The 26546-nt window shown below is 38.6% G+C and overlaps 1 protein-coding gene across 3 annotated transcripts; it reads right to left on the bottom strand.

The window, feature by feature from the left end:
* Positions 1 to 934: 934 nt before the first annotated feature.
* On the bottom strand, positions 935 to 16649 carry LOC109105205 (YTH domain-containing protein 1-like). 3 transcript variants are annotated; one of them, XM_042754551.1, is made up of 17 exons: positions 16376 to 16649; positions 15595 to 15696; positions 14129 to 14421; positions 12002 to 12374; positions 9569 to 9658; positions 8778 to 8831; positions 8499 to 8593; positions 8304 to 8412; positions 8071 to 8188; positions 7897 to 7981; positions 6531 to 6700; positions 3203 to 3282; positions 2791 to 2827; positions 2659 to 2698; positions 2292 to 2357; positions 2043 to 2210; positions 935 to 1883 (listed from the first exon to the last, which is right to left on the bottom strand). In XM_042754551.1, exons 1-17 carry the CDS (start codon positions 16401 to 16403, stop codon positions 1662 to 1664), a joined length of 2130 nt encoding a protein of 709 aa, XP_042610485.1. In that variant the 5' UTR covers positions 16404 to 16649; the 3' UTR covers positions 935 to 1661. The 3 variants fall into 3 exon arrangements, with proteins under 3 accessions (XP_042610485.1, XP_042610484.1, XP_042610486.1); XM_042754550.1 differs by having other exon boundaries at positions 12002 to 12377; positions 16376 to 16638; XM_042754552.1 differs by lacking the exon at positions 9569 to 9658 and having other exon boundaries at positions 12002 to 12377; positions 16376 to 16629.
* Positions 16650 to 26546: the final 9897 nt, after the last annotated feature.

The following is a 26546-nucleotide window of genomic DNA, read 5'->3' as shown; positions in this document are numbered from 1 at the left end:
CTCTAATGAGGTTGTGAACATCGAAAAAAGTAGGGGGACCATGTACTGAGCCTTGATGCACACCAATGATTAACTGATGTATTTCAGACAGTGTCAGTGTGTGGTGCAGAGAGCTGATTGCTGAAAGTCACCACTTTATCAGTGGAAGAGGTGGCAAAGTCACCTGGGGCCCCATTTATAAAACATGCGTATGCACAGATTTGATCAGACATGGTAAAGTGCTTAGTGGTACGTCAGGGTCTAAGCAGTTTTCACTTTTTACGTACTTTTCCTTGTGGCACACAAGTCAGAGTACTGCAGATAGTTAGAAATCTAAGCAATTCTTTTCGTGAAGAATTTGAACTGGGGCTCTTTTATGTGCTAATGGAATTAGTTAGAGGGCATTTACAAGATGGAAATCTAAAACCTTTCAGCTGCGAAATTTCAAGGTCATTTATGATTTATAAATTTGACTGCTGAAAGGGAGTCGATGCATGCTTTTGTCCATATGGTAGTTTCTTTGAATTACATATATACACATTTGAAACATAGGACAGTTTCTATGCAACATTTTATAAATCAGGCCCCTGGTGTAAGCTAGAGAGGGCATTTCATGCCACCCATCTGGATATATATATATAAAAAACACACTTTTAAATGTATGACAGCTGATTGCACTTTTCAATGTTGGTTAAACTGTTAAATTTTATAAAATAGCCTATAATTTGCTGTACAGGTATTATATTAGGCTTAAACTTTTTTTCATTTTATTGTAAATTTGCAATCGTATTAACAAATATTGAAAATATATACATTCTGCAGTGCCACTTCTAAATACAAATAAAATGGGGTCTTAAAGGAAACCTTGAGGCTGATTGCTTTTCCTGAACAAATGCTTTATGTATTATTGGGAGATGTATTTTTATTTTCAGTTAATGTTCCATTCACAAACACAGGCAATTCATTTTCTTTTATTTTTTGTTTTGTACAAAATGTATCCATATAGTATCTAACAGATACTCCAACAGCAAGTGGTCAATTTACAAACCTTCATGACATTTATCCTTTCACTAGACAAGAAGCAGGTGTGAGAATATTTGCCCACTTCCCAATCAAAACACTAGAAAACAATCCAGTCTTCAGACAAAGCTAAAGAAACATACTTGATACAACGGTCATATTTAGCAGTGCATTGGAATACTGGCACCTATGACCTTATTTAAATGTACAACAGAAATCACAAAGACAAGTGCAGAGTTAGCAAACACCTAAAAACTGCAATAGCCATGTAAAGAACAGTCTGGCTCACAATCCAAAAGTGGGGGGATAAAAAAACAAAAAAAACCCCGTATACAGGGAAAAGCAGCTCCTTCTCAACAATGCTGGACCAGCTACAGAACCAATGATTAAAAATGTAAAGAAAAAAATGAGGGTAAAAAAGCTTTTTGGTTTTCACAGTTAAATTTTAATGCACTGCATGCATGATACTAACAATAGCAGGAGATCGAGAAAACATTTTTTATTTTTTTTTAAAATGCCCAGAAAGATGCAGTTCACCTTTGTGATGAACTTTTAACTATATATATAAAAAAAAAAAATTATAAATGAAATCTACCAATATTTACAAAATGAAAATGGGAAAAATAAACGAGGGAAAAATACAGGTTTAAAACAATTTTCCCCTATCTCCGGTATCGACCCCTCTCCTTCTCCCTCTCGCGGTCTCGAATCCGCTCTCTTTCACGGTCCCGTTCTCTGCCACGCTCTCGTTCTCGGTCACGACGGCCATCCCGTGGCCGCTCACGCTCTCTCTGTCGGTCACGCTCACGTGGTCGGCTCCTACGTCCACTCACCACCGCCTGCGTTCGTCTCAGGAAATCATCCACACGCATGTCGTAGTCATGCTACCAAAGAAAAGGTTTAAAGTCCCAATGAGTAATCCAAAAAATAAAAATAAAAATCACAACTTCATGAATGATATTTCCAGCATTTTTTTGGAACAGATCTTTCAGCTGATCAACGCTTTGGTAGTATTTAAACCATTTTAAATAACTAAACATTACCAAACTGGAGGCGAAGGAGCGAACAACCCTCTTTTCTCTGAAGCGGGCATCATGGGGCATGGGATGGTGTCCGGAGTAAGGAGGGTGGGCCTGGGGTGGAGGAGGATGATGATGATGATGCTGGTAGTATGGGTGCTGGGGAGGATGATCCATTCCAGGGTAAGGGGCTCAGATAAAAACACAGTGTCAGGATTCAAACACAACGAGAACAAAAGATACAGAAAACTGTCAGAATATGTTCAGTCTTACCATTCCTTGCCATGGAGGTGGAGGCCCAATGCTGTGGTGGAATTCTCTCATATAGTCATTGTAGGACTAGAAATAAATAAAATAAGTGTTAATAATGTTTATAAAGTACATTTAGGACTTAATATTTTATACAACTGAACGTTAATTAGCAACTACAATAAAACAAACTGGAAAATCAAGTCAACATAGAATTAAAGTATGCCTGGTTGCTTTTAAATGCATGTTCCTCCGTTACTGTGCACAATTCCACATGGTGTTGCAAAGTATTTTCAATGGAAGGTATATAAAGCCTGCTCAGAATGTCACTAAAGGATGCCATTTGCCAATTAGCATATTCATCAAATCATTGCGTCATATTTGTACTTACTCCATTGAGAAATACATCTCTCCTAACTCCAGAGAAGCGCCTGTGAAGAGAAAATTGGGAGTTGCATTAAAACTTAATGTATTATAACCATTTATGAATGGAGGATAAAGAGGGAAAGACAACAGTACCAACCTGTCCACAGGTGGATTGCGAGGGTCTTGCATAAAACCTAAACCGACAGCAAAAACGAGACAGATTTCACCAATTACAGAAACAAGCACAGCACAAACAATAAAACCAAAAGTCCCAAGTGAACAATCTCATTAAAAACACAAAACAAATGCTACAACCTTCTTGGCCAGAGAGCAAACATTTAGAAACTCAAAATCAGGTTGCAGTTCAGCTTTCATACTTACTATGCAGAAATACAACTGTCACCTAAGGTACCATCCTTAAAACACAAGTCACTTGTCTCGATTGAGAGCCAAAACAAGGGGGGAAGAAAAGCTTTTTGTGCCACATTACTGTGGCTTTATTTCAGAAAGCAGACCACTGAAGAGTGAGACAGAAGAAATGGAGAGATCTATGTGCTGCGGATATTGACCTGGTCTCTGGGGGAATTCTGGCGTGTAATCAATCCTGGGCCGCTTCCGGTTGTGCATGTCGTATTCCTCTGGACGACGCCTACGTAAACCAGGTACATTAATGTGAAAGATGGCACTGATTTGAAAATAAAAAAAATAAAAAATCCAGACAGACATGAACCATACAAACAACAACATCACCTTCAGTTGTCAGTGTGTGGGTACAGGATTACATATTTAATCATTTCTTACTCACTGTACATTCTCGTAGTTTAGATTATAGTAAAGTAATTTATACTATTAATTGGTGAGCAACTAAATGAATGATTAAACTGCATGACACAAAGTAAAACATTCACATAAACCTAATGTACAATCTTTCTTTGCATATTAAGATCTTACTGTTCTGCATAAAAGAATAGTTTGGGTTTAATACAAGCCACAAGTAATCTACCCACAGCATTTGTGACATTATGGTTATTTGAGCTGGGTCAAAATTGATGATCATCTAACAACTGACTAGTTGGTCAAGTTGGCTAGTTAAATTAAATTTGATTTATAAAGCCACAAGAGTGTCCAATTTTTCCAATTCATAAGCATATAAAGTAGATAACTTTTGCATGATACATAGAAGGATATCAAAAAAAGACAGTAAAATTATTATTTGTGGTAATCGACACAAAGCCACAAATGCTGCTGCAAGAGTTTAACTTGTACTGAACCAGAACATTCCCTCAGTACTAAAGCCACATTAATGTGGTTCTTTTGATGCTCAATCCTCAGCAGAGCTCTACAGTGTGAGCATTTCGCTGTGTTCAAATGTGCAAACCTATTTGTACACCCATGAAATTGAAATCTTCTTGTGAACTCAGATACCATCAAAATGTATCTACCCTAATTTGGAAATTGTTTCACACTGCTGTTCATTGTCTTCCATTTAAGTCAACAGAGAGATGACAAAATATTGCTAATGTTTAAGGGGACATTCTGGTGTGCATGATGTTCTGTTATTTGTTCAGGGTCTGGTAACATCGGTTCAGCATTTTTAAGATTGCCTGATCAAGTTCATTAAAATGTGTTTCCAGACTCTGAGGTTGACATCCACATATTTCGGAATTTCAAGAAAGTTTGACTAATAAAACATACGAATGCTTCATTATTATATGCGTTAACGACTAAAAATTATAAAATGTTACCAATATATGTGACCCTGGACCACAAAACCAGTCATAAGGGTTAAAGATTTATACATCATCTGAAAGCATCTGAAAATAAATAATCTTTCCACTGACGTTATGATTTGTTAGGATAGGACAATATTTGAATGAGATACAACTATTTGAAAATCTGGAATCTGGGGGTGCAAAAAAAATCTAAAATATTGAGAAAATCATCTTTAAAGTTGTCCAAATGAAGTTCTTAGCAATGCATGTTACTGATCAAAAATAAGTTTTAATATATTTACAGTAGGAAATGTACAAAATATCTTGAAACGGCATGAAACGTGATCTTTACTTAATATCCTAATGATTTTTGGCATAAAATAAAAATCGATAATTTTGACCCATACAATGTAGTTTTGGCTATTGCAACAAATATACCCCAGCGACTTAAGACTGCTTTTGTGCTCCAGGGTCAAATATTTTTGGACAAGTTGTTAAAACAGCAGTCAAAGCTGCTAATATTTTGAACTGCCTATTGCCTGACAAAGACAACAGATGAGTTTGCCGATAAAACCTTTTCAAATGCCAGGTATGTGTTAGCATTAATGTTAAGAAATCCTGAGCTGTACCCGAATGTTACCGTAGAGCCCTGGTCAGAATTGTATGAAGAGTTTGCCTAGCGTTTGCTGTATCCTGAAGCCAAAAAACCCACATGCCTTCAACTGTACCATGACTTTTGATTCTTTTGAGTCTTTTTCTAGAAAGATACTTCCTAAACTCGAACATATACTCAGTAAGTGGGTGCCCTTAGTGAAAATGTCAATCTAACATATGGTAAGAAACCCAATATGTCAACAAAAAACAAAACAAATAAAAATCTGTTTGAGAGTGTGACATACCGCATTCTTGTAGTTTTGGGACTGTTAACGTTGGCAAATACTTTAAAGAGTAAAAGTTCATTTAAAAGTCCATCTTATGCTTTAACACATTTTAAATGGGAGGGCTTGGTAAAGCAGAAGAAGGGGGAGTGATAAGCAGTGGTGCAGTCCATTGCAAAGCAAACCAAAAAAGACCAAGAGAAGATCCAGACATCTGGAAATAACCCTTCTCTTGGGGTACTCAGTCCATGGAGGGCTCAGAGAAACACAGAAGAAGGGAAGGGTGGAGGCATCACTTTACACCATCTTTAGTCCAGAGGAGGGAAACCAAACCGCCTACCTACCACCAGCTGGAACATCCCATCGTTTGAGAGGAGGGGGCTTTTCGTAACAAAGAGGGCAGGGGAAAGGGGAGGGACGTGTAACGCATCCAAACTGGAGTCCATCAGTTGGGGCTGGGGGCCAGACAATGCAAACCAACCGACCTCCTCATAATGTTTGTCTGGAGAAAGTAAGGATGCGTTTAAGTCCTTTATTTTCTCATTTTGGGCCTTTTTTGAGCACTGTGGTATGGAACAGAGTTCATGTAAAGCAGTGCTCTATAGGGACAGTCCCTGGTGTGATGCGAGTCCATAAGCACTGAAGAACATGCTCTTTTTTTTCCCTTCCTCCCTGTCTCTCCCTCTCTGTTTTCATTCTTTCCTTCACCGTTTGACGCTACACCCCGCACATTTCAACTATCTATATTCATAAGCACACACTGGAGCTGGAAAGGAAACCAGCAAAGAAGTCCCAAAATACGCTCCTCTTGAACGCTTTCTTTTTTTAAACAACGACTGCTTTCTGCCCCTCAAATCGATGCGCCATCTTCCGTTTAATTATTAAGGCTCCTTTTACAAGAGTCCCAAATTTGACTGGCTCTATCCCCCATGGACACTCCTGCAAGAGAAGGCTTTGGGAACAAATTTAAACACAGTCGCATCTACAGAAAAAAACAAACCTCAGTGCTACAACTACAAAGTTAACTAGAGGCTTAAGTTGTTATCAGGTCAATCCTTACTCCATTTCAACTCCCATTAACCATCAAATTAACAATAGCACGGATGATTTATGCTGTGATTTTCCCACAAAAGCCGCAGCCGGTCCGGTCTGCTCTGGTCAGCTTGGTTCGTGGCTCTTCTCTGACCCTCGCTCAAGTGACGATGAAGACGAAGGTGGAAAAATAACAAAAAAACACACACTTGCTCCCTTTGCATCAGGTGACAGGGACACAGGTGCGCACTATCAGTCCAAAGAACATTTCTAACCTTCCCATGTCCCGAGGGACGGGCTCTCTGTGGGGCAGTCGGCCCCGAGATCGAGGCTCTGAGTGCATCCTCCTCTTGTGGCGCATTTTGTGAATGACTTGATACAAGTCGATGCTCTCATCAGGTGGGAAGAGCATGCACAGCTGTGTCCCGCAGTCTGGTTCAATCTCCTGTAGCCGGCCGTTTGCAGAGGTCCAAGAGATCATGCGAGACAGTGAAAAGAGAGAATATTCATTAACCAAATTATCTGACTGCTCGTCTATGAGGCTAAAGAGGACATGGGATGAGAGGCTATAAGTCAACAGGAAGCCAAAATTAACTTTATTTGCATTCTTTTTCATCATTCATTTTTTGGCTGACATTAAAGGGATACTCCACCCCAAAATGAAAATTTTGTCATTAATCACTTACCCCCATGTTGTTCCAAACCCGTAAAAGCTTTGTTTGTCTTCTGAACACAATTTAAGATATTTTGTATGAAAACCGGGAGGCCTGTGACTGTCCCATAGACTGCCAAGTAAATAACAGTGTCAAGGTCCATAAAAGTATGAAAGCTGTCATCAGAATACTCCATCTGCCATCAGATGTGTAATCTGGGTTATATGAAGCGACAGGAACACAATTTTGTAAGAGAAGAAAACAAAAATATTGACTTTATTCAACAATTCCTTTGTCAACAGTCTTCTCTGTGTCTCTCCATATCACCGTATGTTCTTCTGTGTCATCCGCGCCACAAGGATGCGCTGTTTCTACGTGTATTTTAAAAGTGTTCCCGTTGCTTCATATAACCCAGATTGCAGGTCTGAAGGCAGACAGGGTATTTGACGACGACTTTCATACCTTTTCTGGACCTTGACACTGTTATTTATTTGGCAGTCTATGGGACAGTCACAAGCCTCCCGGTTTTCATCCAAAATATCTTAAATTGTGTTCCGAAGACGAACGAAGCTTTTACGGGTTTGGAACGACATGGGGGTAAGTGATTAATGACAAAATTTTCATTTTGGGGTGGAGTATCCCTTTAAGAGACCATCCTATTTTTTCAATGAATGTGTAGCTGTCAAGAGTTGTCATAGCTGTAAAATTTCCAGCCATTAAAATCTCTTTTTTTTTTTTTATTTTGGAAAAAAACAAAAAACTAAATATTTTTCAGAAAAACTGTACATTTGTTGATAAAAATGGAATGCATTTTTGTTTGGGATAAATGAAACCGTTAGCAAGGCAGGTAAAAAATAAAATAAAAATTCTGACCCGGAAATAAAAATATATTATTGTTGAGCCCTGTTCATTGAATGTAACATCCACATTTTACAATCTAATTAACTAAAATGGGTTACAGAAAGATTTTCACATTAAAACAACTAACCTGTCCATCACGTCCAATCTTCACAGGCTTGTGCTCATTCCATGAGTTGGAGAGGTGAGCCGTTTTTGTGAAAGGTAATTCCCGCCTTTAAGCAGAAAGAAAAACCTCAACATCTCATAACTGTACTTGAACTTAAAAAAAAAAAAACACCACTGCTTTCGCCCAGGTTTTTACCTGCAAATCCAGTCGATTTTGAAGACTCCTCCAAGCATCTTGGCGTTCATGCCTGCGGGTAGAACCCAGTGGATGGGAGAACCTCCATGATGAGATTCAGACGAGAGCCGCGCAAAACCTGAAACACACAAACACAGTCTTTATGTGCACCAACATAGTCACACTAAACGATTTTGCATTTGCAAATCATAGTTCAATCATAGCAAATATAAATCAGTATTTGTAAACCATACCTTGGAACTTTCCACTCTCCCTAACTGAAAAGATCAGCATAACACTTCGAGCAGAGCGAAAAGCTGCGTTGAGTTTTTTCTCGTTGACAGGCAAAGTGGACCAAACACCCTGTGGAGAGATCACGCACAGCACGTTAACTGAGTAAAGCTTCAATTAAACTCAAAAAATCCTCTTCAAACTGTAAAGTGGCACACCTTTGCTTTAGCCAGGGAAACGTTCTCATGATTGTTGCTCTTAATTAGAAAAAACCTGGCCTCTCTCAGGATATACTTCAGCTTGCTGGTTTGATCTTTAAAAAGACAAAAGGGGAATTTACCTCCAAAAAGCAGCAACAGTAGTCAGTACCTGGCTGCAATGGCAGAATTGATAGCATTGATAATGAAAACAATTCTCAACAAATTTCAATAAGTTACTGACATTGCAATGCAATTAAATGTGCAAACATCATCTGAACGTGAGTGTGATTCTCTTACCCTTCCTCACAGCTCTGACAGAAGAGGACAGTTTTTCATGTTTCTTTTCAGACCCTAAAAGTCAGAGACACACTACACTTTAACATTCAAAATACAGATCGAAAGATGTGCTGTTGCTGCCAGCGGCCCATGATTTTGACTCGTCCTATAGAACATGAAACAGCCCAACGCTGTACAACTGGCTTTAACAAAGATTACTCCGCAAGCTTAACGTAACGGTACAAGATTAGAGAAACAAAATATAGTTGTTGGAAATTTACACTATTTCAGGTTGCCATCAGGTGTGTATAAATGCATTTATAATCGAGCTATCTGTAATCTGACCTGCTCTGCCAAGGATCAGTCGATCTACGCTTCAGCCAATCAACACGTACTGTCCATTTTATCTTTGTTTTACCCTTGTATCACCATTACAACAATTCTTTTTTTTTACTGCTCTAAGAAAGATAATTGATCAAACTTTTACACGGCTGTCTGCAAATCTCAAACATTTAAACTGCAAGACTGACCGCCGTCTCAGCTGATCAACTTTCACTCTCCTCTTGCATAATTTCCTTCAATTCATGTCCATTTAATAATTTCTAAGTAGCCGTGTAATAAGCTATACATTAGCCCTTCCATATTTTTAATTTTATAATGAACCATTTAGCTTTTTCATTGAAAGCCACCAAGGCAGAGGCAAGTCAGCTTACACTGCCAAATCAACTCAAATAACTAAAACCTAATCTGAATTTGTTACTGTGACTTTTATTTAAAAGTTTTATTAGTATCGTTAAGGGGTTATTTAATACCTGTATAGGATTCTGAAGCTGAACTTCCACTTCTACCAAAAACGATTGGTGATATCCCTCTAGCGTGCTTCTTGGCTTTGCTTTCCTCATCTGAACAGTAAATAAGAGAACACGTCCCTTATGTTAGAATATCAAGAATTATTTGAGATTTCTTGGGATCCAATTTCTAGCCAAATAGTTTTTTCTGTCCTTTGATGAACACAGCCAGGCAGCGACCCGTAGTGAAAACTTCTAACAACATGAGATCAACTAGTCACAGGTAATTCGGTGGTAAAGCAAGTTGCATAGTTCTTATGGAAATGTAATAAAACGTTTTTATGGTCTTTAATCTGCAGGTCTGCTCCAAATCCCAGCAAACTGCCAACCTACGCAAAGTTGTAGGCATCACAGAGGCTCTCCTGATGTGAAGGTGGCATCACAAGAGTTGCTAAATGAAATCCCAAAATGCTTTCCAACCAACTCTCATAGACCGTAACAGTCGGGTTCCAGAAGTTAAATCTCCATTTATTTTCTCCATAAGGAAATTGACTTTAACAACCTATTTTGAGTTCAGAGGCTGTTCATTGATGGTATATGCTTTTGTTGAAGCCATCCATTCACACAATTTGAAATGACTTTTAAAATAAGTGTTTAACAGCTGAATTCATGGTGGAAAACTACATTACCCATGATGCTATTCAGAAAATGTGCAGCAAAAGAGCTTGTAGGGAAAGCCTACTCCCAAACACTCTAAAGCTGTTAAATACACAGTCTTTGCTTCAAACAGAAGTTTGTAATGTTGTGATTCTCCTCTTAGCTGGTTGGATATGTTCATAGCTTTAAAATGGTCATGAATAGAGAAACCAAACTTTCCTATCTTTCAACAAGAGATCATTGTTCTATAAAACTGTCTGTAAGTGTCAGAACTCAAAACCTCCTGATTAGTCCAAAATCATCTTTTATTGAAACCAAGCTGCCCATATTTTATCTCAGTATGATGTCACAGTGCAACAAAAGACCGCCTGTGCAGAAGATCACCGCCTACTACAACATAACATCTTCAGCCCTGACCACGGATTCGCACATGTAGTAGGAGGCGAATAAATACAAGACAGATGCAAGCACAGGATTACCCAAGAAACAAAATGATGCCTCAGAGGATTACAAGACAGTGTGGAAAAACTTTGCATGGTCTTTCTTGCGATCCTATCAACATCGGGTCCAACCATTGTTGCGTTGCACACCATCACAGTTTGACTTTACAGAGAGACTGAACATAAAAGATCATGCAGTGCCAACTATAATGTATCTGATAGCAATGTTGCAACACTTAAGTGCGGGTAACAATGTTTTTGTCAAGTGTCACTAATGCTTTGTCTGTTACAGATCGTTTGATATATACTGAGCATTTACATGTTTTTTAGCCAGTATTACCCAGTGTTTTCAGAGTACATCACATCAGAATAAATCTATTATTTTAATACGCAAAACAGTTACCCAGTCATAGCAGTGCAAGTTTACTTCAAAGTCTTGAATGTGGCACGCTTATCAAAATAGACCTTTTCAAAGAGTGGCAAAACCAGGACAGAAAGTAGCCTATTACTTCGAAATGATGATGTTGGATGTAAAAACCTCGCTAACATAATAAGTGGACATCAGAAAACATCATAAAAAAAAAAATGGAGTTCATGACCCCTTTGGCAATTTTTTTTTTTAGATCCCCATGGGGAAAAAAATCCTCCCAGGATCAGCACCACTGATGCACTCTATAGGAAGACTGTGCTTGCATGTTTTAGGCTGCAGCAGTAGCACTCATTTTCAAGTGGTTTCCATTTACTGAAGATGCTATGACACAGTCTAACTGCACAAATTGAAGCTGTTAACAACAACTAAGCAGAAATGCACAACATCCTACAAGTAAGTTTCAAGTATGCATTTCAATCAACTCATACAATTTAAAGGTGCACTCAGTAGGATTGTGGAAGGAAGGAAGTTGTCTAAAACTTCAGATCTACATGCACCAGACATGAATACAATTTGAAGTATTTTGAAAATCTTTAAAAAGTTATTCACCATCAAAGGTTTTACAAGTTTTTGGGAAAATGGTCCCTTTACATTCCAATTTTTATTTATTATACGACCGTTTGCTCAGCCACCCGTGAAAATATCCTGTTTTCTGCTCTGGTGTCAATCCAACACACGGATTTTAAAAAAATCACTTATGATTCTTTTACTCTGCTTTCATAATTTTAAGCTTGAAAGCAGGTGAGAAAACAGCTTTATATCTGCTAACAATGCTTCTAGGTAGGTGCCTATGTAGACAGCAGACTGTGAGGCAGCTCACTAGGGTTTGGAACAGAGTATTTGGCAGCCTATCAGAAAACATCAACAACATGAGCATGAGGTTTATGACTGTGAAAATGCTAGCGAACTGTGATCTTCAGCAGCTCATACCTGACGCCTCTGAGCCGGAGGCTGAATGCACTGACTCTCCCTCCGAGAAGGACACAGACTCAGACTGGGAGTCGCTGGCCTCGCTGCGAGTATCGTAATCATTCTGTTCATTTCCCTCCCGCGGGTCCTCCTCCTCCAGTTCATACTCCTCCTCTTCTTCATCCCCTTCCTCCTCCTCTTCCTCATCTTCCTCCTCCTCTTCTGCTTCCTTCTCTTCCCCTTCCTCCTGCATGGCTCCTTCCTCTTCGGCATCCGAGCAGTTGCCCTCAGAGGAAGCCACAGAGCTGCCAGTCGCATATTCTTCTGAATGAGCCTCCTCCTCTCTGGAAGAGCGACTTACTCTGCCTGTACTGTCCTCACTAGTCCTCCGCATTTTCTGAAAACAAGTGTTTGTATTACACACCATGCTTTCTATGCAACACAGATGTTTTTTTTTTTATATGTTTGAACAGAAATTGCTGTAAAAATGAATTAAACAAGATGCAAATACAAATCTGAGTATGTAACGCGAGTGTCATGGTGAACAGATGGTGTGTAGCGACGGAAAGAGAGTTTAAGCACGCGCAGCATGCATGTGTCAGTCTACAACAGGTATAATCTCAGACTCATCAGTCACTCAACAACACTCCATTTAAAAGCTCACCAGAGACGGGTGTCATAATACTAGTTCATATGCAAATGCTTAAATAGAGATCTGCTTTACTAAACAACCAAATGTTAAAGAGGAAACACAAATCACAGATACTAATGATTCACGGACACCAGCCAATTGCTTACAGCTGATAAGCAAAGCTGAGAAAAAAGAATCAGACAGTAAAATCAACAATATCTAATTATAATGGATTAAAATGAAAACAATTTAATACATTACAGGTACCCATGAAATCTATTTGTTTAATTCATACAGTGCAGACTATTACATTTGATCACTTCATTCAATTTCTGATGCATTTCAGACTACTGCTAGACCTATCTGAAAAACTAATTATTTACGACTGAGCCTGGTCTCTCCATTTCTGTCACCGATGGAGTGCTGGTTCCTTGCCATTGTCACCTATGGCTTGCTTAGTTGGGGACGCTTGACTGAATGCACAGACACTACTGGACGAGAGCTGAACCGGATGATGACATCACTGAATCATCAATGAACTGACTTTAGCTGGAAAAATGACTCTTTGTTATTGTCGTCTTGTATTACTGACAAACTATTTTCCGGTTTGACATGATTAGTATTGTATAAAGCGCTATACAAAAAATAAAATAAAAATAATAATAATAATAATAATAATAATAATATAATATATATATATAATATATATAATATATATATATATATATATATATATATATATATATATATAATATATATTAGGGCTGTCAAATGATTAATCACGATTAATCACATCCAAAATAAAAGTTTTGTTTACATAATATATGTGTGCATACTGTGTATATTTATTATGTATAAATAAATACACACACATGCATGTATATATTTAAGAAGAATATGTTATGTTTATATATTAAATATATTTATATATAATATAAAATATAAGAATATAAATATATAAATGTATATACATGTAAATATTTTCTAAATATATAAATTATGTGTGTGTATTTATATATACATAATAAATATACCCTGTACACATACATATATTATGCAAAACTTTTATTTTGGATGTGATTAATCGTGATTAATCATTTGACAGCCCTAATATATATATATATATATATATATAGAAATATACCCTGTACACATACATATAAAAGGTTCAAAAGTGCACTTTTCACTAACAAACTTGAATGCTTTGCATTATATGCCATCACTTTGTTTATGTTCAGCAATGAAAGAGACTCGGACACGTATTTTGAACAAGCAAAGGCAGAAACTAAATCTGTGCCGCAATGTTGATCCACACAATAAGAATGCTGTTAAACGGCGATAACACTTTCTCATGCTAGTTTGCTCATTTACTTGATGGTTACCGCCACATGACTTTTTTTGAGTCAATGTATGTATACTTTTATTTTCCTATTTAAAAAAAATATTTATTAAAGAAAAAACATTTATGATCAACGAAAAATGCAAAAACAAAAACTCCATCTATGTTATAACTGTACCTCTGTCAGCTCGGGCAGCAGGGGTTTAATCCGTCTCTGGGAGTCTCTGCTGCGGGACAGGCCTTTTTCACCATATCCTTTAGAAACATCAGCCCGGGACGCACCTCCTCTTCCAGCATGGTTCTTTCTGTCTTCATAGAGCTCTTCTGGCGCATGTCTTCCTCTGAGATTGCTTGTCTTTTTCGACCCAGAAGAAGGGGTAGCTCTCTTTAATGGCTGTCTGGTAGCGTGTCCTGATGCTCTGAGCCGCTTTGCATCCTGGCTGTCTCTTCGTTCGTGCTTCCTTTTAGACCCTGAGGCATGATGTAAACGATCGGTTAATGTGGAAATACGTCTCACAGAGACACACGCATTTTACTATCAGGTTTACTCTGTACATGTCCTGCAGGAACACGTTACACCATTTCTTTATCCTGTAAATGTGAGACATGTTGTTGTTGTTGTATGTACTTAAAGGCTACTTAGTTTATTTTTCATTCTTTAATCTTTTTACTGTAAATGTGAGTTTTTTTTGTTGTTGTTTTATGTGCTTTATCGAAACTTAAATTGTTGTATTTTATGAACTCTTTGGAATATAGACCTAAGGTTGGTCTCTTTTTAAAGAAGAAAATTAGCAGATTTTGACAAAAGTAAAATTAAAAAAAAAACTATAGTATCAAAAAGTTATAGAAGTTTAAATGTACTGTAAATAAAATGCGCTATATTAATTTTATTTTATTATAAATATTTTACATATCAGGTTTTACTCTATAAATGGTATAAAATTAAAGCCTTGTGTCTAAATAAGTTATGTTCCAAATTTGAAGTTGATATGAAAAAAATTGAGGTTCTTGTGAGATTTTATTTAGGGCGTCATACCACAAACAGCCACTGGGAGCCACCAACTCCTTTGAATTTTGTTTAATGAATTTTTCCCTAGATTTCTGTCAATTTTACTTCAATACTCAAAATCACCACCAAATATGGAATCCTGAGACTCAGACCTTTCCAATGATATGTTTGTTGCCAAGATTTTAAAAAGTTTTGATTCTAAAAGACCGTAATGCATTTTGTAATATGACACTTGACACCGCCCACTAAGAGGGAGGAGACCGCCATAAGATTTTAAAGTAGCATTTCCATGGTAATGCAATGTCCGATTTCAAAATGGTTTTCACAGGATGAATATTGGGCTTCTAAGCTTTCAAATGATATATATTAAATTTATGATGATTACTAAAAGATTTTATAGAGAAAAAGGACAACAAAAAAAAAAAAAAAAAAGAGCGCCAAGCGTCCCACAGGTGGGACGGTGACAGTTAAGGGGTTAAAATGGAAAGACTGCAATGGTATTGCTCAGCGGAGTCTACTTTCATAGTCTCTGAATAAACAAATCTGAACACTTCGAGTGTGAATGGTGTGTCAAACCTGTATTCAGAGCGAATCAAATCTGATCTGGCAATGCTCTTACATCAACACACACGTACCTTTTTTCTCATTAACATCATGTTCGCTCTCTGGGTTGTAGAGCTCGTCGTCCTGGTCAGGAGCATCAGTCAAAATGTCTTCCAGCACATTCAGTTCCCCATCTGAAAATGAACGTACAGTGTAAAATTATTTCAAACACTGCATTTCAGTTTAAGTATATAGGCATGTATAGGTCACTCACTCCAACATGAAAACACCATGCCATGTAACAGCATCAAATACAGTAACGTTACACAGTAACAGCCTCATCACTTCATACACATCAAAAATTCATATCTATAGCAAGAGATGAAGTATTTACCAAAGTGATGTGTGTTATTATTGAACACATTCACGTAAAAAGCCCGAACGCTGTAATTCTACATTAGCAGAAATTCGTCCATTTTTAATTCTGAGATATTTAAGTTACATAACGCGTTGTGCATAACACGTAAACATAACAGGCCTTTGTTTGATGGCTAACTACCTAAAAGCAAATCGGAAAGATCACGTACAACATCTAATAAACACACAACGACATTTCTTTCAGAAACATTCAGTATATAAACAAAGTCCTCCATGATAACACGAGTTAGCATCGTGCTAAGCTAGTGATCGCTGTTGTGTTTCCTCAACAAACTCTTTTCTAGCCATAATGGATAACGTTATGAATGTAACGTTACCTGAAAACATAGCTAATGAATAAAAGCAAATACTGTATTAAATTAATGGCCGTAAATAGATATTTTTTTAAACAAATCTTTGTCTAGTAACGTTACAGGCACAAATACCATCGTTTACCTTTCTCATCTCTCCTGTCGGCAGACATCTTCAGCCCCCGTGGATCAAACACACCTTAGAGGCCCTCCTCTCTCTTTAGATTCGTTCTGGACAATTCAATTAATTCTCAGTTCTTTTAGAAACTATTCCACAGCATTAAATGTTTCGTGGCTCGAGTGTGTGTGTGTGTGTCTGGTCTAAAATGGCGGATGTCTTTCTCCCGCATCGCAGAGAACGAGGGTTGCCAAATATTCAGAGCTGAACTACGCCTTTGTTACGCGAGCGGACACACTGCTGGGTCATTCCTAGCATTCGGTGCCATTTCAGTCCCCATGTTATAATGCGGTATATTTTCTGTTAAAATGGGCTAACACTTGTTTCTAAATGCTCATCTTACAAAGTTACCGCCCCTCTACCATAGAACACAATAAATATGTACTAAAATATATTAAATAACATAATAAAATAAATAAAATACTAATATATTAAAGCATATGCGTTCACAAATAACACTTAAAGGGTTCATATGCTTATGCATATATGCTTTTTTTAAAGATCATTATTTTGTGTGTGTAACAGAATATGTTAACATGCTTTAATGTTCAAAAAACATTATTTTTCAAATACTGTAACGCGCAAAACTCTGCATTTGAATAGTCAATAGCAAATACTTAAACTAATAACATACTTACAGTAGCTGATTCAGAAGCACTCCTAGGTTCACGAAGCGGTCATCCATAAAATGCATTGCTGTTTTGTTGTAAGTAATCTTAAAGATTCCTAAATGCATCTACTTTCGGAAGGCCAGATAAAGTGCTTTTGGCAACACAAATGGGGCCCATATGGATTTAACAAATGGGTTAGACATGGGCAAACACAATCAGTTCCATATAGGCTGCCTACATTGGCTCAAGGTAGTACCCACATAGGTAATATTTGTATGGGTTGTGAACGGGGAAATACATATAGGGTAGTGATGGGTCATTCATGAACGATCTGTTCATTGCATCTGTCACGTGACCTAAAAGCTCTGCATGTAATAACCTAGAACGGTGTCTAAGACTTGATGGCTGCTCTGTCAATTCTTCGTCATCAGTTAGGAACCTAGGTGTGCTATTTGATAGCAACTTCTCCTTAGAAAGCCACATTTCTAGCATTTGTAAAACTGCATTTTTCCATTTCAAAAATATATCTAAATTACGGCCTATGCTCTCATTGTCAAATGCACAAATGTTAATCCATGTGTTTATGACCTCAAGGTTAGATTATTGTAATGCTTTATTGGGTGGTTGTTCTGCACACTTAGTAAACAAACTCCAGTTAGTCCAAAATGCAGCAGCTAGAGTTCTTACTAGAACCAGGAAGTATGATCATATTAGCCCGGTCAACACTGCACTGGCTCCCTATCAAACATCATATAGATTTCAAAATCTTGCTTATTACTTATAAAGCCCTGAATGGTTTAGGACCTCAGTATTTGAATGAGCTCTTGTTACATTATAGTCCTCCATGTCCACTGCGTTCTCAAAACTCTGGAATAACCTACATAACATTGTTCGGGAGGCAGACACACTATTGCAGTTTAAATCTAGATTAAAGACCCATCTCTGTAACCTGGCTTACACATAGCACACTAATATGCTTCTTATATCCAAATCCGTTAAAGGATTTTTAGGCTGCATTAATTAGGTAACATAGGTGTGATTGGCAAAGGACAAAAAAGCAGGAAACTATATGGTGGACTTACACCCCCCACCCCCCCACACAGTGACATAATTTATATACATTTAATGAAAAAATTGCAAACAGTGCACATTGAATTAGACTACTTCTGTTTCTTGGCAGTAGTGTTGTCATGGTACCAAAATTTCAGTATTCGGTACCGATACCAGTAAACATCCACGGTTCTCGGTACCAATTTCGGTACCAAAGCAAAACACAAAACCATAATTAAAAAATTTGAAAACATTTTAGAGTTATTCAGCGAAGAATAACATCTAAGTTAGCTAAAAATAAAAATAAAAAAGACCCAGGACTGCTTTTCTGACTGATATGACACAATGTTAACTATTTATTCATTCTCTAAAATGCATATCTTAGATTCATAATTCATTTAAAAGCCTCGTGTGTAAAAATAGTAAATAGCATCATGTCCTCTTGTTTTTTTTACCTAATAAAAGTTATAGGAGCATTAAATAGTTAATAAACTTCATTCTAATGCTCATTATATTTATAGTAGTTATAATTCATTATACGATTAACTACTCTAATAACAGCATTCATTTCAATCCGACATTCAAATTAAAATATTTAATAATATTCATAACGGAAGCGGTGTTTTCCACAGCCTTCCACTCTATTTTTGACGGCATATATATGCAAGTTCATTTTCTGCCAGCAGGAGGCGCTTGTAGAGCGCGAGAGAGGTTTCCTCAGTAACGGCTGTAATCAAATAAGCGCTCCTTTCCTTAAAGTAATAGTTCACCCAAAAATGAAAATTATGTCATTAATGACTCACCCTCATGTCGTTCCAAACCCGTGAGACCTCCGTTCATCTTTGGAACACAGTTTAAGATATTTTAGATTTAGTCCGAGAGCTTTCTGTTCCTCCATTGAAAATGTATGTACGGTATACTGTCCACGTCCAGAAAGGTAATAAAAACATCTTCAAAGTAGTCCATGTGATATCAGAGGGTCCGTTAGAATTTTTTGAAGTATCGAAAATACATTTTGGTCCAAAAATATCAAAAACTACGACTTTATTCAGCATTGTCTTCTCTCCCGGGTCTGTTGTGAGCGCGTTCACAACACTGCAGTGTAGTGATAACGGTTCGCGTCTACAATAAGCATTAATCCACAAATGACTTAAGCTGTTAACTTTTTAACATGGCTGACACTCCTTCTGAGTTCAAATAAACCAATATCCCGGAGTAATTAATTTACTCAAACAGTACACTGACTGAACTGCTGTGAAGAGAGAACTGAAGATGAACGCCGAGCTGAGCCAGATAACTAACGAAAGATTGACTCGTTCTCGAGTCAAGAACCGTTTCTGTCGGACGCGTCCGGTTCGAGAACCGAGGAGCTGATGATACTGCGCATGCGTGATTCAACGTGAAGCAGACTGACACACAGCGCGTCTGAACCGAACTGGTTCTTTTGATGACTGATTCTGTGCTAATGTTATCAGTGCGGGTAAACCGAACGTCGAGCGCAAAAGAACTTGTGAACCGTTTTCGGCAACCGGTTTATTGAATCAAACTGTCCGAAAGAACCGGTTCGAGGAAAAGAACAGAACTTCCCATCACTACTGGTGATCCGGAAAACCGATGCAACCTGTTCTTGACTCGAGAACGAGTCAATCTTTCGTTCGTTATCTGGCTCGGCTCGGTGTTCCTCTGCAGTTCTCTCTTCACAGCAGTTCAGTCAGTGTACTGTTTGAGTAAATTAATTACTCCGGGATATTGGTTTATTTGAACTCAGAGGGAGTGTCAGCCATGTTAAAAAATTAACAGCTTAAGTCATTTGTGGATTAATGCTTATTGTAGACACGAACTGTATCAAACGATTCAGTTCGATTTGGTGAACTGGTTCAAGAAGATCCGGTTACATCGAGTGATTCATTCGCGAACCGGATATCACTACACTGCAGTGTTGTGAACGGGCTAACAACAGACCCGGGAGAGAAGACAACGCTGAATAAAGTCGTAGTTTTTGATATTTTTGGACCAAAATGTATTTTCAACGCTTCAATAAATTCTAACAGACCCTCTGATGTCACATGGACTACTTTGAAGATGTTTTTATTACCTTTCTGGACATGGACAGTATACCGTACATACATTTTCAATTGAGGGTCAGAAAGCTCTCGGACTAAATCTAAAATATCTTATACTGTGTTCCGAAGATGAACGGAGGTCTCACGTGTTTGGAACGACATGAGGGTGAGTCATTAATGACATAATTTTAATTTTTGGGTGAACTATCCCTTTAATTCCTCCTTTTGATGTAGTCATGTCTCACTGCTTTTCTGAAGACAGCGCATCTGCGCACCTTTCGGATAGTGCATCAAGAACCGGGTTGACGGGGTGCTCGGTACCACCGGTACTTTTGACAACACTACTTGGCAGCAAGCTTTTTCAATGCTTTCAGCCGCAGCTTTTGATAAGTCAGAATACGATTCCATAGGTTATATTTCAGCACGAATTTCGCGAATGGACATCGACTCTTAAGTAGCACGTAGAACGCGTTCATGTCAAGTAAATTCTTTGGGAAAAGCGCGTGGAATTGCGGCGAGCATTTGTAACCTTGCACGTAGAGAGCGCTCTTCAGAGCTAAGATACATCGTTATCGGGAAACTCGACCTAGATCAGTTTTAAGCATTCATCAAAGTGAATCGGTTCAAAGGAGTCATTAGTTCGCAAATCGGACGTGTCATTAGTGGACAGATATGCTCATATGCTCCGCACATATAACGTTAACCCCAAATATATTTTTAGGTCGTACAGATTAAATTTCAGGAGCATATGCGAAAAAAATGTTGGCAATTTCGAGCTTTGTAGAAGCTGCTAAGCTTTTAACGTTAGCTAGAAGTAAGCAATAACCAACATGGCATTACTTTGCTAAGTAATCGTTTAACATTAATGTTATGGAATCATGACAAAAATGATCATTAGATTGGTTAAATTTTACTAGACCTGCATATAAAAATGAAAGACAATATATTGGATTTGATCACCTGAATCATCCGTGTTCGCTGTCTTCGTCAGTCAACTGAAGCGGTTCACGTAAGTAGATGCTTGGGTGTGTGCGCATTTATAACGGCGCGCGTACACTTTGACCTTCAATCGTGACAAATGATTGGACTACTTGCGTAGTGACGGCATGAATCAGAGGCACAAAAAATGTTGACAGCGGTGAGCGGTCATTATGTTTACCAATACCCAACACATCGCAACCCCCCCCCTCTTTTTTTTTTTTTTTTGCAAGATTTACGAGAGCATCATTTTCAGGTCGGAAAAGCCGGATTTCCGGATTTTTCCGGAAGAATCACACCCCTGAGGTAAACCAGAACCGGGAACACTTCCCATAACACCCGATGTACTTGCTACATCATTAGAAGAATGGCATCTACGCTAATATTAGTCTGTTTCTCTATTATTCCGAGGTCACCACAGCCACCAGATCCAGTCTGTATCCAAGTCAGAGGGTCACTGCAGTCACCCGGATCCAGTACGTATCCAGACCAGATGGTGGATCTAGAAAGGACCTCTACAGCCCTGAAAGACAGCGGAGACCAGGACAAAATAGATGAGCCCCAGATACAGATCCCCTGTAAAGACCTTTCTCAGACGACCACTGGGACAAGACCACAGGAAACAGATGATTCTTCTGCACAATCTGACTTTGCTGCAGCCTGGAACTGAACTGCTGGTTTTGTCTGGTCAGAGGAGAACTGGTGACTTGACTTGACTTGACTTCCAGAGTATTTTTTTTTTTTTTTGCTACTATTAAATTCAGTGTGGACCAGCAACTGTTTGGTTACCCAAATTCTTCAAAGTATCTTATTTTGTGTTCAGCACAAGACAGGTTTGGGACAACGTGACAGTAACTAAATAATGACAGAAATGAAATTTTAAGGTGATCTATCCCTTGACAGTAGGCTGCATGTTTAATAGTCCTACTATCACTTTAAGACCTGCACGCATCTAATATCAGAGTATGTGAGCGGAGTGGAGCGGCAACAATTTCCCCTCCGCGCTCCGACCATTTAATAATCACTCTGCTCCGCGCTCACTGATACCAGAAACACTGCTCCTACTTCGCTCCGTGGCCAAAGTATTTCAGTATGTTTAAAATGTTCATAATGTAGCCTATATTAAAATAATAAAATAAATAAAAAACAGGAGAGTTTCAAAGTGGCTTAGGCTATTGTGTGCAAACTTTCACATGCCAAAAATGGTTGTCAGCATTAAAAGGTATAATTGCTGCTTTCTGCTGTGCAAATTTTGTTTGTGATGAAAATAACAGTTTACATTTTCATCAGTTATTTTTTCTACAGATCGATGCATTTCTTACAGATTTCTGCTCATTCAAAATCAGATACAGATGAAGTAGCACTGTAAGATTACATTTGTTTGAATGCATTATTGCGAAAGCGATTGTGTATGAATGTGTTGTACCTGTTTAAATCATGCTTTAACCCAAAAAATATTCAGTAAAAGGAACAGACAAACTCCTTGAGAACTAGTCTGTAACTTCCCGCTCGGTTATTGCTGTCATTTATAACCTTCTGATTTGAGAGATCCAACTGTATCAAGCTATAGCTAAATATGTTTAACATGTGAATTCTTGCTAAATATGCAGTTATATTACGGGCCGTTGGCATGAATTGTACTCGTGGAGGAGCACTCTTGGAGCAAGAGAAAACCACGACGCACCGACTTTTAAAAAATCTGCTCCTCGGTCCAGTCAAAATCACACCGATCCAATCTGTGCTCCGCTCCGATCCTGGTGTACGCGGTGCTCAGAAAAAGCACAGGTCAGACCAGCACACGAATGAAACATTTAGCAAGGAAGCACAAGCAAATAATGAGAGAGTAACTCTCCCGCTGAGTTAACACTGCTGTGAATGCACGTGGAGTAGTAAAGTATATGATGGAGGTGCCAGAACTGCAGCTGATGGAATGTGCGCTGTAGCACGAAACTACGATATTTCTTCAAAAGCAGATCGTGGAGACATTTTTATCGTCCACGATCAAAAATCATCATATCGCACACCCCTACCTACAATAATGTACAGTATTTGAAAAATAATGTGTTTTTTGAACATTAAAGCATGTCAACATATTCTGTTACACCAAATAGCTACACAAAATAATGATCTTTTAAAAAGCATCATAAACTCTCACTCATTCATCATGATCTCACAAAGTTCCGTTTTAACCAAAGAATGTAACCACACAATGAAACGTTTTTTTTTTTTTTTTTTTTTTTAAATGAAGTTACGAGCACGATAGAACTCAGCACTGGACAAAATGAGGTGAGTGGGTAGATTCCAACCTAAACACATCTGATTGGCCATTGCATTGTAGAAATCAACAAACATGTCTGTGATTGGTTACTTTGCTCCCCTCTGCGAAAATGCATTGTAAAATCATTTGATGCTTTCCAAAACAGAAGGGCAGATACACTGGATTCTTTACCATATCTATTTCGTTATGCTATTATCATGAAGAAAACAGATCCAAGACCAGACTGATCATGGAACGTACCAAAAGAAGGGGGTAAGATTGTAAATTTTACATCCTAGTTTACATTTTAATAGGCTATTAGAAACAGTGTATAGACTATTAGTTAGATGCCAGATATTATTATTAAGCTATGACTCTGAATAATTGATTTTTAGAATAGAGATCCCGGTTCTCCCATGATTCTGAAAACAAAACATTTGACAAAAACAAAATAATGTATAGGCTAATTCACTTAGGTTTCTTACAAAATGTTTTATTTATTGTTATAAATGAGCCTATTGAAAAAAAAAAAAAAACCCTGTTGGGTTTTATTGTTTTTAACCTTGTTCCAGACCATTCAGTTTTAGGCTTTGGAAGTCTGATATAGATATAGATATTCAAGATTCAAGATTTTTATTCGTCACATGGTTATATAGACCATATATAACCAGCAGTGAAATGTGAGTCAGGTCCGCTCCATGGACAGTGCAATTATTAAAGAATACAACACAGATGAAAATATACATAAATATAGGTATGAAAGAATAAAAAAAAAGTAAAAAATAAAAATAGTACAATAAAATATATAAAAAGATGTATACTGTAGAATTAAATATAGAATAGAAAATAATGTGCATGAAAGTATAATGTGGTCTTAAATATTAAGATACACAGGAATGTACAACAGTGCAAACAGGTAGTGACACTGTCAGTATGTCAATATGAGGTAGAGAATGGTGAATATCTTACTAATTTAATTGAATATTAAGTGGGGACGTAGACATAAGAGGCTGGTTTTGAGTTTAGGAGTCTGATGACCTGGGGGAAGAAACTCCTCCTAAGTCTCTCGGTTTTTGCCATCAGGCTACGGAAGCGCTTACCAGATGGCAGCAAAGTGAAGAGATGGTTACTGGGGTGGATGGAGTCCTTGATGATTTTAACAGCTCTGCTTTTGCAGCGTTTGAGGTAAATGTCTTGCAGAGAGGGAAGTGCAGACCCTGAGATGGGCTCAGCTAAGCACACAACTCTGCAGGGCTTCAGTCTTGACTGGAGCTGTTCCCATACCACACTGAGATACACTGATTCAGTACACTTTCTATGGCCCCTGAATAGAAAGTTTTCAGGATTGCTGGTGAGACCCTTAATTCCTCAGCTGTCGCAGATGGTACAGTCTTTGCCTGGCTTTATTTACCTGTATTTGAATGTGTGAAGTCCAAGTCAGGTCCTCGGAGATGTTTACACCAAGGTACTTGAAGCTGCTCACCCTCTCCACAGGGGTCCGCTGATAATAAGAGGAGTATAGAGCTGCTGCTGTCCCTTCCTGAAGTCAACAATCAGCTCTTTAGTTTTGTTCACATTCAGAGAGAGACAAATGTCCTGGCACCATGATGTTAGTTTCTCTACCTCATCCAAGGATGTGGTCTCATTATTGTTGTGAATGAGGCCCAGAACCACAGTATCATCAGCAAATTTGATAATAGAGGTGGAGCTGTGGGAAGACACGCAGTCAAGTGTGTAGAGAGAGTAGAGCAGGGGACTCAGGACACAGCCCTGTGGAGCTCCCACGTTCAGGGTGATGGAGTTAGAGGTGAACTGTCTGCTGGGGAGGAAGTCTTGAATCCAGTTGCAGAGTGAAGATTTCAGGCTGAGGTCTATGAGTTTAGAACCTAGCTTTATGGGGACTATAGTATTGAAAGCTGAGCTATAGTCGATAAATAGCAGTCTTAGATAGTTCCCGTTATTGCTGTCAATGTGCGTGAGAGAAAAGTGCAGGATGTGACAGATGGCATCATCAGTGGATCTATTGGGGCGATAAGCAAACTGAAGAGGGTCCAAAGTATCCGGGATGGAGGAGCAAATGTACTTTTTAACCAGTCCCTCAAAGACCTTCAGGACTATTGATGTGAGGGCAACTGGACGACAGTCATTCAGACAAGAGGGTTTATTGTTCTTAGGCACAGGGATGATGACAGATTTTTTAAAGGAGGTGGGAACCACCGAGGTAGCAAGAGACTCATTAAAGATGGATGTAAACAAACCAGCGAGTTGATCATCGCAGGACCTCAGAACACGGCCAGAAATCCCATCAGGTCCGGCTGCTTTCTTGACGTTCACTCGCTTTAGACCCTGCCGAACCTCGTCCTCCGACACGGTGATTACATGATTATCGCTGCTCTGACTGCTGCTTCCTGACGCGCTGATCGGCAGACTCACGCTGCTTAGATTGTTTTCAAAGCGGCCATAGAAAGAGTTTCACTCGTCAGCCAGCGACGGATCTGCTCTCACAACTGCAGAGGATTTGTTTCCAAAGGCACAGATGGTCCTTTAGTCCTTGCCACATACGTCGGGAGACATGCGTCATTGAGCTGAAAATGAGACTCCATTCATTCCCTGTATTGGAGTTTGGCAGCTCTTACTGCGCATCGGAGAGCATAGCACGATGCTTTGTACTCGCTCATGTTTCCTGACAAAAGACCGGCGTTGTATGCAGCAGTGCGTTTGTTTACTGCAGCACGGATTGTTCTGTCCACCCACGGTTTCTGATTAGAGAAGGTCCTTATAGTTATTGTTTCAGTTGCTTGCTTGGCTAGCGTGTTTACAAAGCTTAATGCTACAACTGTGAACTCGCTGACGTCAGAGGAACTTGCCCGAAACATGTCCCAGTCTACGTCATCAAGAGCCGCCTGTAGCATGGCTTCTGAGTGGGCGGACCAGCACGTCACCACTCTCTGCACCAGGGGCTCTTGAACGAGCCTTTGTTTATATTCCGGTGTGAGGAAAATGGTGGCATGATCAGATTTGCCAAAAGCCGGTAGTGAGCGAGCTTTGTAGGCATTCTTAAACTGAGAGTAGCAATGGTCCAGTGTATTCAGTCCTGTGGTTGGACAGGATACATGTTGATAAAAGTTCGGCATAACCTGCCTGACGTTGGCTTTGTTAAAGTCCCCAGCAATGATAAG

Source organism: Cyprinus carpio, unplaced genomic scaffold (genome assembly GCF_018340385.1).
Source record: "Cyprinus carpio isolate SPL01 unplaced genomic scaffold, ASM1834038v1 S000006541, whole genome shotgun sequence".
NCBI classification, from domain to species: domain Eukaryota; kingdom Metazoa; phylum Chordata; class Actinopteri; order Cypriniformes; family Cyprinidae; genus Cyprinus; species Cyprinus carpio.
Note: the sequence above shows the minus strand (reverse complement) of the source record. Positions and strands in the feature narration are given on the sequence as shown.

Excerpts from the sequence above, each read along its gene's own strand:
- LOC109105205 (XM_042754550.1), bottom strand. The coding sequence starts at position 16,403 with ATGTCTGCCGACAGGAGAGATGAGAAAG. Across the intron at positions 15,697-16,375 it reads CGACAGGAGAGATGAGAAAG|ATGGGGAACTGAATGTGCTG; the intron begins GTAAACGATGGT and ends GTTCATTTTCAG. Across the intron at positions 12,378-14,128 it reads TGCTGCCCGAGCTGACAGAG|AAAATGCGGAGGACTAGTGA; the intron begins GTACAGTTATAA and ends ACTTGTTTTCAG.